This window comes from Acinonyx jubatus, chromosome D3 (assembly GCF_027475565.1).
Source record: "Acinonyx jubatus isolate Ajub_Pintada_27869175 chromosome D3, VMU_Ajub_asm_v1.0, whole genome shotgun sequence".
Classification (NCBI taxonomy): domain Eukaryota; kingdom Metazoa; phylum Chordata; class Mammalia; order Carnivora; family Felidae; genus Acinonyx; species Acinonyx jubatus.
In genome coordinates this window covers 52070414-52083894 of record NC_069392.1, presented here as the reverse complement: position 1 = coordinate 52083894, position 13481 = coordinate 52070414, and the positions used below count along the sequence as shown (strand labels likewise).

The 13481-nt window shown below is 34.4% G+C and overlaps 1 protein-coding gene across 4 annotated transcripts in view; it reads left to right on the top strand.

Moving 5' to 3' along the window:
- Positions 1-13481, top strand: part of TRAPPC8 (trafficking protein particle complex subunit 8) — an 81943-nt gene that overhangs the window by 49361 nt on the left and 19101 nt on the right. For all 4 annotated transcript variants that reach the window (XM_027068705.2, XM_027068707.2, XM_027068704.2 and 1 more), the window contains 5 exons: positions 1528-1602; positions 2135-2261; positions 2683-2837; positions 7865-8307; positions 12070-12217. In XM_027068705.2, coding sequence (XP_026924506.1) covers positions 1528-1602; positions 2135-2261; positions 2683-2837; positions 7865-8307; positions 12070-12217 — 948 coding nt within the window. The remainder of the gene's footprint in view (positions 1-1527; positions 1603-2134; positions 2262-2682; positions 2838-7864; positions 8308-12069; positions 12218-13481) is intronic.

Here is a 13481-nt window from a genome sequence, read left to right as displayed (position 1 = left end):
TTACCTATGATAGTTTTTTGGTTTTTTTTTTTTAAGTTTATTTTGAGAGAGCACACACACACTTGTCAAGGAGGAGCAGAGATAGAATCCCAAGCAGGCTCTGTGCTCACGAACCATGAGATCATGACCTGAGCTAAAATCAAGAGTTGAACACTTAACTGACTGAGCCACCCAGGCACCCACCCCTAAGATAGTTATTATTGAAGTAGGAATGACTTGGACAAATAATCTTTATTACCAAGCTGATTGTAACAGAAATAACTGGGAAAAATAATTTTTTTTTCTACTTACTGGGCTATTCACCACTATCTACTATATAACTTTTACTTCTTTGTACTACCTTGATATATGCTTTAATCATTATTTTGGAACTGGGAAATATCCCAACATTTTGGCATTGATTTATGAAGGGAGAACTGGAAAGAGATGTATGTCGTACTAAACTTTACTATTAAATTATTTCTTGGAGTGTTTTGATTTTTAAAGATTTCCTTCTGTAAAGTCTTGTTGGTTAAATTCATTGAAGACGTTTTGTGATTACACTCATTGTGGATAGTTCCAAAGATTGAGATTTTGTAGGCTCTATTCTGACTTGAATTTTAGCAACTCCATGAATTTTTCTAATTTTTTTTTTTCTGATGCCTGGAATACAAATAAGAAGCTTATGAATGGTTCACTCTTGGTACAGTTTTTTAAAAGATCCATTAGCTTTTTAGTATATTAGTCTGTTTAATATATTAAATTTTAAAGGAGGTTTATTAAAGTGAGATTTTTCATTGTGTATAATTAAGTTATACTTTATCCTGTAAATTTCAGACTCTTTGGATTTCTTCATAACTTTCTGCTGCTGATGGACTAAGATACTGAACTGAAATTTAGGGAAATGTAATTTTAATTTATTGTGTGAAATAACTAACTTCATGGTAAAAGTAAAACAGTGTTTATGAGGACCAGCTTTACCCCAAGTGTGAGCCAGTTAACTGTGCTTTGTTACATGACCAAAGATTATAGTCTCTTACAGAAGTCATCGATTTGGAGGAGGCCTTTTTTTTTGTTCTCTCCTACTGCCCTTATTGTCCACCAGTCTTTTATGCATGTTGCTTAGGCTGCCATTACTCGATACAATTGGACAATGTGGAAAAAGAGGCCAGTCAGAGTAAAAGATGGAGAAATTTGCTCTTACTGCAAAATTAAACTAAGCAGCCATTTTGGCCATTGTTGACAATTAGTAGCTGAACTTTATGTCTTGAAGTTTTATCCTCTTGGTGGCTGCAACTTTGAGTAGATCACTTATCCTCCTCACTTGAATTGGACTGAATGAAATAGAAAAATATATCACATGTTAGATCACTCCAGGTGTGAAAGTAAAAAAAAAAAAACAACTTTGTATATTGATTAGCACATAGTAAGAACCTGGTAAATGCTAACTGTAATTATTGTTATTGTTCTTAAATATTGATGTATAGGAATGTTAATATTCTTCTGATACTTTTCATTAGAATATGTATTTTACAAAATATTTTTCAGGTAACAGGTGAACCTAAAATGATTGGAACTGAACATATTTCAGAATTCTTAATTAACAGTGAAGAATCTAAAGTGGTAATTATTTTCTTATTTTTATGTCTTAAGAAAAAGTAAGTTGGAAACAAATTTAAAAAACCAGTTTATTCGGTTTATTTTATATTCTAATTTTCTTAAAAGCTAAAATTTGGAAGATTCAGAAACAAGAATTGCACAAGAGGAAATTGGTGGGAGAAGAGTAGTCTGGTTTGTTAATTTGGCTTGTTAATTTTCAAAGAAGCCTGGTGCAATGTTTTTCGTTTTTTTTGTTTTTTTTTTTTTTTTTGTGGGGTGGTCAGTATGGTAATTTCATATGACATTTGGTTGACCAGAATATTTTGGTTTTTGTTTACTTTGAAGTATTAGTTAAGATCTGTGCCTGTAATTGTAGAATTTACAGAATTTACAGATTTTTCTTTTGAAGCAAATGCTTTCCAGTATAATAAATTAATTCATTATTCAAAAGCTTAGGTCATGACTTTCAATTTCTGCAATATTACAGAATTTAGGTATTGCACTATTTAAGATATTATGAGAACAGATAATAAGAGTGACTTAAATATCTCCACAGGCAAGACTAAAGCTCTTTCCCCATCACATAGGGGAGCTGCATATTCTCGGAGTTGTTTATAATCTTGGCACTATTCAGGGCTGCATGACAGTAGATGGCATTGGTTCTCTTCCTGGATGTCACACAGGTAAAACCATAGCATTGCTAAACAGATACAAAACTAGTAATTAAATCTTCATAAAATAAAATGAATGAAAATAGCATGTTTTAAAAATGGGTCTAATGTACCTTTAACCAAGGCAGTTAGATTATTTGGATTATTTTAAACTCTGCCATTGCTTCAAAAATAAACAACTGTATTCCTTTCTAATGTATTTTGTATTTGCAAAGTAAGTAAGTCTCATTTCTCCTAAATGAGAAATTGAGCAGCATACAGTAGGTATGGTTAAACATAAAAGTAAAATATGACTAATTCTTTGATGATTCATGCTACTCAGTAATTGTCTAGAATTTTTCTAGAAATAATATGAAAGTTACAGTATTCAAGCTAAATTTATGTCACTCAACATATCAAATTATTTTAGGGCATTGATTATTTTTTGTTTCAGGAAAACATTCCTTGAGTATGTCAGTCAGAGGGAGACAGGATTTAGAAATTCAAGGTCCTCGACTTAACAATACAAAAGAAGAGAAAACATCTATCAAATATGGTCCTGATCGACGTTTAGATCCCATTATCACGGAGGAAATGCCACTGTTGGAGGTATTTCACTTTTTAAAATTTCATGGACTTAATAAATTATAAGGTCAGATAATATTTTCAGTAAATTAATTGTAGACTTTGAAGGTACTGATGTTACATTGAACCGTTATACTTTTTAATTATTGCTAAGCTAGGGTTAAATAGGTCTAATTTACAAAGATAAGTCACAGCCAGGTTATAAAATATAAACCTCAAAATATTGATGGAAATTGAGAAAATGCATTTAAAGAACACTTTATTAAAATCAGTGGCTCTTTTTTGATAAGGTACACAAATAATATAGGAATTAATGCTTGTAAAAAGTTTACACAAAATAGATAAATATATTCGTAAGAAACAATATTCCCTTTATTCTCTCTGTTTTCCTACCCCACCCTACTTTTATGCCATATAAGTTCCAGCTTTTTTAGTTGCAGAAGATAGAAACTGATGCTAGGGAGCATAAGCCAAAAAAGAGAAAATGTATTATTTAGTTAAAGGATATTGGAACATCTCTTGGAAACTGAAGTATTCTAGAACAGTAAGTCTCAGAAAAATAAGGACTTGGCACCTCCAGGAAATTTAGCAGCAAATGTTTGTGAGCCTTTAGAAAGCATTGCTTTTGATATGACCTTAGTTTAACAACTTTTCCAGTCTTTGTGCCACTTTATTACTAGTTTCAAGTTTCTAGGAGAGAAATCTGGCCTACCTTGGATCAGTTGTCTACCTGAGAGGCAGACCAGTGGCAGGGTTGTATAGTATGACAGACACTGGCAGAAGGTCTTTCCTCCTGCATCCTCAAGTTTTCTTAGTAGGGGAGTTAGAAGCTTAGCCACTTACCTTTTACAAGTGCTCGTGATATTAAATTGGCGTTTTCTCCTTTCAGACCTTTCACTGAACACTTACGTATAGTTTTAGTAATTATAAATGGAATCATACTGCACATTTTATCCTTACTCACTTTTTGTCTTTAACAACATAACTTGGTCTTTGTTTTCATTCAGTAAAAATTCCTTATTTTACAGCTATGTATGGTATTCCTTTATTTAGATACCATAATGTATTTTAACCATTTGTCTGTTGTTGAGTGTGGTTCTGGTTTTTCATCATTACTGATAGTTCTGCAGTAAATCACATTATGTATATACTTTGTGTTCTAGTTTAGACTAAAGTGGAATTGCTCGGTCAAAGGATATATAAATAAAATGTTTTGTAACATACTACAGAATTACCTTCAGCAAGGCTATAGCAATTTGCACTTACCTTGAGCATGAGAATATCCATTGTCTCACATTTATGACATACTGGGTATTATCACTTTTTTTTTTTTTTTTTACTTTTGCAAATCAGATTGGTGAAAAATGACATTCTTTTTATTTACATTTCTCTGATGTCTGATAAGATTGATCAATCTTCATACGTTTTTTGTTCATATGATTTTTTTTCTTCTATATGTTTATATGATTACCTGTTGATACCCTTTGAATTGGGTACCATTTCTCTTTTCTCATTGGATGGTTTTTATGGGCACTAATCCTATGCCTGTATGGGGAGGGGGAGGTATACTCATTAAAAAAGTAAAGGGGAGGGTTGTGTTTGAGGGAGGGTATTGCTGAGCCACATGTATTCTGCCCAAGATTTACACTTGGTTAATTATGGTTCACTTAAAGAGTTATGTAGGGCAAAAAAAAAAAAAAAAGACTTATGGACTGACTTCAGTGCTAGCTTCTGCTTGATAAATATTTTATATATTTTAAGTTTGATTTGGTGTCTTTCACCATGTTAAGGCTTTTAACATATATGAAGGCCTATCTGATTGTCCTTTGTTGCATCTGAGTTTTACAAACACTTTTAAGAGACTTCTATAGTCAAAACTTTTACCGTTTTATTTTTTAATGTCTGTGTTCTGTTTTAAATCCAAGGGAATAATACTCTTCCGAATGTCAAGGGGTAGCGAGTCAAACTTTATTTTTACCATTAATTGAATATTGGCAACTCATTATACCATCTTTCTAATATACTAATATCCTTAAAGTGTGTATACCTATTCTTGCCGATAATAATTCCTCATCTTTCTTTGTCAATACTATAATCTTGCTTTATAATTTTTTGAATCTGGCAAGCCAGATTAAAAATTAATCTTTAATTTTTTTCTTTTTTCTTATACTTGTGCCATTTTTGTATAAGCCTGTCAAGTTCCCATAGTAATGCATTGGATTTTTATTAGGATTTGCATTGCTACACCTGGGAGTTCTAAGGCTGAATATGGATTGAAATGAGTTGGGATCCAAATTTTATTTTAGGGCTATTCATCATTATAGCTAGCTAGCTAGCTAGCTAGCTATTTATTTATTTATTTATTTATTTATTTATTGTTTTTCAGTTTATATGTATTGAGAGAGAGAGTGCATGTGTGAGCAGGGAAAGAAAGGTCAGAGAGAGAGAGGGAGGGAGAGAATCCCAAGCAGGCTGTGCACTGATCTTGGTGTGCCTCCACACAGAGGCACACAGGACTCAATCTCACAAATGTGAGATCATGACCTGAGCTGAAATCAGGAGTTGGATGCATAATCGACTAAGCCATCCAGGCGCCCCCCATCATTATAGTTTAGAAGTCACTAATTTATACAGTTTGCTTGGAATTCTATACGTAAGAATTTCCTAGAGCTTACTTTTGAAAGGGAAGATTCTGACCCCTCTGGTTAATTGAAATCAGTCCATTGAGGACACCAGAATACTCAGTTTTTATAGCTTACCCTTTTTTTTAAGCTTATTTATTTACTTTGAGAGTGTGAGAGAGCATGAGTAGGAGAGGGGCAGAGAGAATGAGAGAGAGAGGGAGAGAGAATGAATCCCAAGCAGGCCCTGCACTGTTAGCGCAGAGCCCGACTCAGGGCTTGATCTCAGTAACTGAACCGTGAGATCACGACCCTAACCAAGATCAAGAGTTGGATGCTTAACTGACTGAGCCACCCAGCTTATACTTTTCATTGTATCTGATGATTAAGATGTTCTTTGTTACTAAGATTGGTAAAAGTACAAATGGTTTTTAAGTGCGGTACTTCTCAGATGATAGATTATTACGTATAGAGCCTTTCTTTTAGACTTTTTTCTAAGCTCCATCTCTATCTGACCTTGGAAAGTTTCTCCTCTTACGAAACAAGGAAAATTGAACCAGATGATGTTTAATTTTAAATGTTTAACTGAGTAGTCTTTAAAATTATTTTGTTTCTGATATTGCTCATTCTGTATTTAAGTTTTCTTCTTGCATACCATAGTGGTTTAAAAAAAAACTTTATTGTTATAGATGTAATTTTCCTTGCAGAAGGTAGAATATGTAGAGGACCTCTTATTCTACATAGTAACAACGGGTGTTTGGTTGATTAAACAAAAAAGCTTGTAGTGAATAACAAAAAAACCCCACAATAGATCCATACCATAAATATTTTGCCTTAAGAAAATACACAAATGTACATTTATTCACTGTCTTGCCATCCTCTTACCTTGGGTGGGGGGGGAGGATTTAGGTCAGAGGCCTTTTCTTTAAATTTTTCTTAATGTTTGCTTATTTTGAGAGAGAGAAAGAGAGAGAACATGCATGAGCAGGGGAGGGAGAGAGAGAAAGGGAGACATAGAATCTGGAGCAGGCTCCAGGCTCGAGCTGTCAGCACAGAGCCCACTGTGGGGCTCAAACTCGTGAACTTGTGAGATCATGACCTGAGCTGAAGTTGAACACTTAATTAACCAACTGAGTCATCCACGCACCCCATTTTCATATCCACTTTTAAAGCTTCTGACATCCACAGAATTTATCTGCTTTCCTTAAGACTATGGCCATAGTGAAATTCCTTTCAAACTTAGATTAAGAAACAGGTTTTTCCACTGGATTTTTATAACTCCTCTGGGACTACTAGTCATAACTTCATTAGAACATTTTTTCTTACACTTTTACCTTTATGTTCCTCTTTTCTTGGATACTTTCAGTGTACCTCTGATATTTACACTTAAGGATCTTTTATTTATTTTTTTAAATTTTATTTAACTTTATCTATTTTGAGAGAGAGTGTGCATATGCAAGGAGGATGGGCAGAGAGAGGGGGAGAGAGAATCCCAAGCAGACTCTGCACTGCCAGTACAGAGCCTATATGGGGCTCAAACTAACAAACCATGATACCATGACCTGAGGAGAAAGCAAGAGTCAAATGCCCAGCCACCCAGGCTCCTGACTTAAGGGGAAATGCAGATAACTTACTAGATGGTTGGTAGCCCATATTTCTACCTCTGTAATACAGGTTCACATTCCCTTATCTGAAATCCTGAGGCCGGATGTGTGTTGGAAATTTTTTTCTCCTTTAATTTTTAGAAATTGTGTGTGTGTGTGTGTGTGTGTGTGTGTGTTGTGTGTGTGTGTGTGTGGTTTTTTATATAAAGTGTTATGTAACCCCTGTTGGGTTTGTGGTAGCATCTGGAAATCAAGCAAATTAATATTGTGTGACTGAACCATAGGACTATCACACTAAATGGGAAAGGGTATAAAAAGCCTCTGTTAGATCGGGATTTGTTCCCATGTGAGTTACTAAACGTTTGAGGTCATTTGGAGCTTTTTGGTTTTAAAATTATGGATATGGAATCATGGATCTGTACATTCCTCCCATTTAAGACTTATGGGGTATCTTTTCATCTTGTTGTGTAAATAAATAGTTGAGCTAGTTTTCAAGTTGACATTGATAAGGGCTTTTCAACTGACAGTTATTTAATTCACATAGCTATGTTAAATTTCTTATAACTTCTCTTACCCGTAGCCTACACAGTCGTCAGAGTTTTGCTGATACTCACTTGTCACTGATGTTTTGTCTTTAATTCATACCTCTGACATCTGCTGTTGAATAACATTTTCTAAAATGGTATTGTTAATTGCCACATATTCAGGGAGATATCAAAGAGAATTAATGAAATTCTCTTTATAAAGAAATATAACAACTTATTATTCATTAGAGGTTCGGAATTTTTAACAGACAATATAATAATATTTTTTCCCTCCAATGCAGGTATTCTTTATACATTTCCCTACAGGGCTCCTCTGTGGAGAAATCCGAAAAGCATATGTAGAGTTTGTCAATGTCAGCAAAAGTCCTCTTACTGGATTGAAGGTTGTTTCTAAACGTCCAGAGTTCTTTACTTTTGGTGGTAACACAGCTGTTCTAACACCACTGAGTCCTTCAGCTTCTGAGAACTGTAGTGCTTACAAGACTGTTGCGACAGACTCTACCGCTGTGTGTACGGCACTCATATCATCGGCTTCCTCTGTAGACTTTGGCATTGGCATAGGGAGTCAGCCAGAGGTGATTCCTGTTCCCCTTCCTGACACTGTTCTTCTACCTGGAGCTTCAGTCCAGCTACCAATGTGGTTACGTGGGCCAGATGAAGAAGGTGTCCATGAAATTAACTTTTTGTTTTACTATGAAAGTGTTAAAAAGCAGCCTAAGATCCGGTGAGTATTATAAAACTTTCTTGATTTAAGCTCTGTGTTTAATGTATGTGCACAAATTCAAATAAACATTTTGATATTTGTTAACATCTGTCATTGTTTATTTAAAAAATTACCCCCTTCTGTATTATGCATGATGTTTATAATTGAGTTTGTCCCTAATCTAAGTTCTAAGTAGCCAAAAGTGAAAAAAAATTAGGCTACTATAATCTTCTTAGTGGCTTCTGTCTGTTAACTTCATGATTCTTTGATTCGACCAAGTACCACGGCCAAAGTTACCACATAATAATGAAGTTCACAGGTACCATTTGTATGTGAAAACAACCTGTCGATAGTCATCCTGTTTCAAGAAAATTACTTCGTTTTACCTTTCCTTTTCCCTGTGCCCTCTTCTGACTCCTGGGAATGTATGGGGGGAAAATATATATTTGCAGAACAGATGATTAGAGTGGTATTATAATAAGGGTCACTGAAGAAATTTACCTTGGCACTCACAAGGGTCTGTGGCCTATAAATCATTAAACAACAGGTTATTTTATTTGTGATAATGCTGCTGTCATTTTTATAAAATTAACTAGGAATAATTGTATTACTCCATTTATTAATGGAATATCTAAAATATCTAAGACTTCTGAGGACAAAATGATACAGTATTTATAATGGGGACATATTAGATACTCAATAATATTCTCCTTCAGAGTACAATAGAGCATACTCTGGCCAAGGCAGTCAGAGAAGGCTTTGTAGAATATAGTAGTGGTGAAATGACCTTCCAAGGAAAGTAAAGATTTCAAAATTTGGGTATCAAGGGGGATAGGCAAGAGAGTAGTGGGTGTTCCAGGGAGTGGCTGTATATATGAATGAAGATTTGCAAATTAGGAAATATAAACTGAATATAGTTAGTTTGGTCGCAGTGTAAAATATGTGTAAAAGAAGGGAAAATTGTTAGAAGTAATGAATTCAGTAAAGTCGTAGGATCCAAAATTAGCATACAGAGATTGATTGCATTTCTAGATGCTAATAATGAACTATCAGAAAAAGAAGTTAAGAAACCAGTCCTATTTACAGTTGCGTAAAAAAGAATAAAATACCTAGGAATAAATTTAACCAAGGAGATAAAAGACCTGTACTGTGAAAACTGTAAGACATTGATGAAAGAAATTGAAGATGACATAAATAAATGGAAAGATACACTGTGTTCATGGATTGGAAGAATTAATATTGTTAATATGTTCATACTTCCCAAAGCAATCGACAGATTCAGTTCAAGCCCCATCAGAATACGATTGGCATTTTTTACAGAATGAGAACAAAGAATCCTAAAATTTGTGTTGAACCACAAAAGACCCCAAATAGCCAAAGCATTCTGGAGAAAGAAGAATAAAGCTGGAACTGTCATGCTACCTGATTTCAAACTGTACTACAAAGCTATAGTAATCAATACAGTATGATACTGGGACGAAAATAGACACACATCAGTGGAACACGATAGAAAACCCAGAAATAAATGCATGCATATGTGGTCAATTAATCTTGACCAGGGAGGCAAGAATATACAATGGAGAAGATAGTTTCTTCAATAAATGACGTTGGGAAAATGGGACAACTGCATATAAAAGAATGAACCTGGACCATTACCTTACACCATAAACAAAGATAATTCACAATGGAGTAAAGACTTGAATGCAAGATTTTAAACCATAAAACTCCTAGAAGAAAACATAGGCAGTGAGCTCTTTGATACTGATCTTAGCAATATTCTTTTGGACCAGTGTTTTCAGGCAAGGGCAGCAAAAGCGAAAACAAATGGGATCACATCAAACTAGAAAGCTTTTGCACAAAGAAACCATCAGCAATACAAAAAGGCATCCTACTGAATGGGACAAAGTATTTGCAGATCATATATCCAACAAGGGGTTAATATCCAAAAATATAAATAACTTACACAATTAATATTAAGAACACCCCAATTTAGGGGCGCCTGGTTGGCTCAGTCGGTTAAGTGTCAACTCTTGGTTTTGGCTCAGGTTATGAATTTGCAGTTTGTGAGTTCGAGCCCCACGTTGGGCTCCTCACTGATGGTACAGAGCCTGCTTGGGATTCTCTCTCCCTTTCTCTCTGCCCCTCCCCCACTTACTCAAAATAAATAAACTTTAAAAAAAATTTAAAAAAGAAAAAAAATCCCAATTTAAAAATGGGCAGGGGATCTAAGTAGACATTTTTCCAAAGACCTACCGATGGCCAACAGGCACAAGAGAAGATGCTCAGCATCACTAATCAAGGAAATGCACATCAAAACCACAATGAGCTATTACTTCACACTTGTCAGATTGGCTGTTATCAAAGACACAAAGTAATATATATTGGTGAGGATGTGGAGAAAAAGGAAACCACATATACACTGTTAGTGGATATGTGAATTGGTACAGCCACTTAGAAAAACAGTATGGAAGTTTCTCAAAAAATTAAAATGGAACTACCATATAAAGCAATTTCAATTCTGGTATTTACCTGCAGAAAACAAAATCACCAATCCAAAGAGATACATACATTCCTTTGTTCACTGCTGTATTATTTATAATATTAGCCAAGTTGTGGAGGCAACCTAGGTGTCCTGTTGATAAGGATAAAGATGTGCAATGCGCATGTGTACACAAACACACTCAGAGGAACGTTACTCAGCCATAAAGAGGAATGAAATCTTGCCATTTGTGATTACATGGGTGGAGACCTGGACGGGTATTATGCTATGTAAAATAAGACAGACTACATTATTTCACCTGTATGTGGAATCCAAAAAAAACAGAAACAGACTCATAGAAGAAAGAAGCTGTTGGTTACCAGAGTAGGGAGGAGTTGGTGGAGTAGGCGAAATAGGTGAAGGGGATTAAGAGGTACAAATTTTCAATTATAAAAGAAGTCATGAGGATGCAATGTACAGTGTAGGGAATATAGTCAGTAATATTGTAATAGCTTTGTATGATAGGTGGTCACTAGATTTATCAAAGGGATCATTTCATAATATATAAAAATACTGAATCACTATGATTTATCCCTGAAACTAATAGGATATTATATTTCAGTTGTACTTTAAAAAAAAAAAAATTATGGGGCGCCTGGGTGGCTCAGTCAGTTAAGCATCTGACTTCGGCTCAGGCCATGATCTCACAGTTCGTGAGTTCTAGCCCTGCGTTGGGCTATGTGCTAACAGCTCACAACCTGGATCCTGCTTTGGATTCTGTGTCTCCCTCTCTCTCTGCCCCTCCCCCACTCACACTCTGTCTCTCTCTGTCTCAAAAATAAGTAAATGTGAAACATTTAAAAAAAAATTTAGGAGGCAACATTAAAAAAAAAAAGTAACGGGGAATTAACATGGAAATGTAAATAGCTGTATTGTGGAGGGCTTTGAATGCCAAGTTAAAGTTTGAAGTTTACTTGATAGAGGATCAGTTACTTTGGAACCACTGTCAGAGAAGAAGCATAATGAGGACATGGCTGCATGAAAATTATTTTCCTGTGCTAGACTGCTGAGTTTGGTAAGCAGACATGCCTAGAGTCAAGGTGACTATTAGTTTCCTTCTGAACTGAGAAGAATTGAACGGAAGTTACACTACATAATTTTACTTTATTATTCTGTTTTTGTTTTGTTTTCTGAGTATAAGTGGTCCTGAGAGCAATTAGGTTTTAAAAGCTTTATTTGGAATTAGAGAATCATAACACATGGAGAGGTTCTTACATTAAACTTGCTATGTTTTATTTCTTCAGTCACAGAATATTAAGACACACTGCAGTCATTTGTACCAGCCGATCTTTGAATGTACGGGCCACTGTCTGCAGAAGTAATTCTCTTGAAGATGAGGAGGGCAGAGGGGGCAATATGTTAGTCTTTGTGGATGTGGAAAATACCAATACTGTAAGTTGGTTTAAAACTAAATTTTATTTTTAATTATAGTGGAAGTGTTTCCTTTATTTTTAGTAAAGGATTCTTTTTTCACAAGATAGCATAAGCTAGGAATTTAGGAATATTCATATACAACAGTGTGAAAACGTCTTAATTTTCTATTAGCTTTGTGATTTTAAGTCTCTTCAAATAAAATGACCTGGTGGCATTAATATGGTATGTATCATATGAAAGGTAGCCCTATACGTGAGTAATTAAACCCAAAAGAGATCTGATAGAGTGCTTTCTAGTCTCACCATTCAGAATCTGTTGATGTAATTAAATTTACAAAGTTCTGTATTAGGATTTTCCATTCAGTATTATTAACTTGATAATCGTCACTTACATATTTCTGAGGGTACCATTTTCCTTATATAAAGCATTTCAAGCATTTTATCATTCCTGTTTATTTATATACTCTAAATATAAAAATGAGTATTAAAGAAGGAAATGTGATCTCATTATTAAAATAACATGTTAGTGGGGCACCTGGGTGGCTCAGTTGGTAAGGCCATGATCTCAGCTCAGGTCTTGGTCTCAGGGTTGTGAGTTCGAGCCCTGCATTGCACTCCACTCTGGGTGTGAAGCCTACTTAATAATAATAAGATAGCATCTTAGCATCAAATTGATTCAGTTCAGATACTTACATGGTGTTGCTTATTCTGTAATGAATTCTGTAATGTCCTTTGTTTTAGCTTCATAAATTTGTAAGGTTGCTTTTTAGGATATTTAGGATTTATGTGCTTAATACTTTGGTGATCTTTAAAGAAAATAACATTTGTAAAAGTAAGAAAATTGTAATAATTTCAAATTAGCTCTTTTCCAGGTAAATGAAAAATTGTATACAGATTAACTTTATGTGCATTGGCTGTGTATGGAGATTCTGATTTGTTCAATTTTTGTTTATTTTTGCCTTAATGACAATGAGATATCTCAGAAAGATGAGAAGGAATAAAAAAAATACTACAGTTTTGATTAAAAATTGACAACAAATACTGTTTGATTAAATACTATCAGTAACTCATTATGATAGGTTCTAATGACTGAATACTCCAGTGGGAGTACATCATAGTTAAATACAGTTCTCATATAAAATGTTGACTTCTCTAAGTAAGTTTAAGGAGGGATTTAAATAATGTAAGCATTCCGAAATGTATATTATTTATTTTAAAATAAAAATTTAATCTTATGTTAATTAATACTTACTTTGGTAGCAGAGTCAGAATATTATTTACAT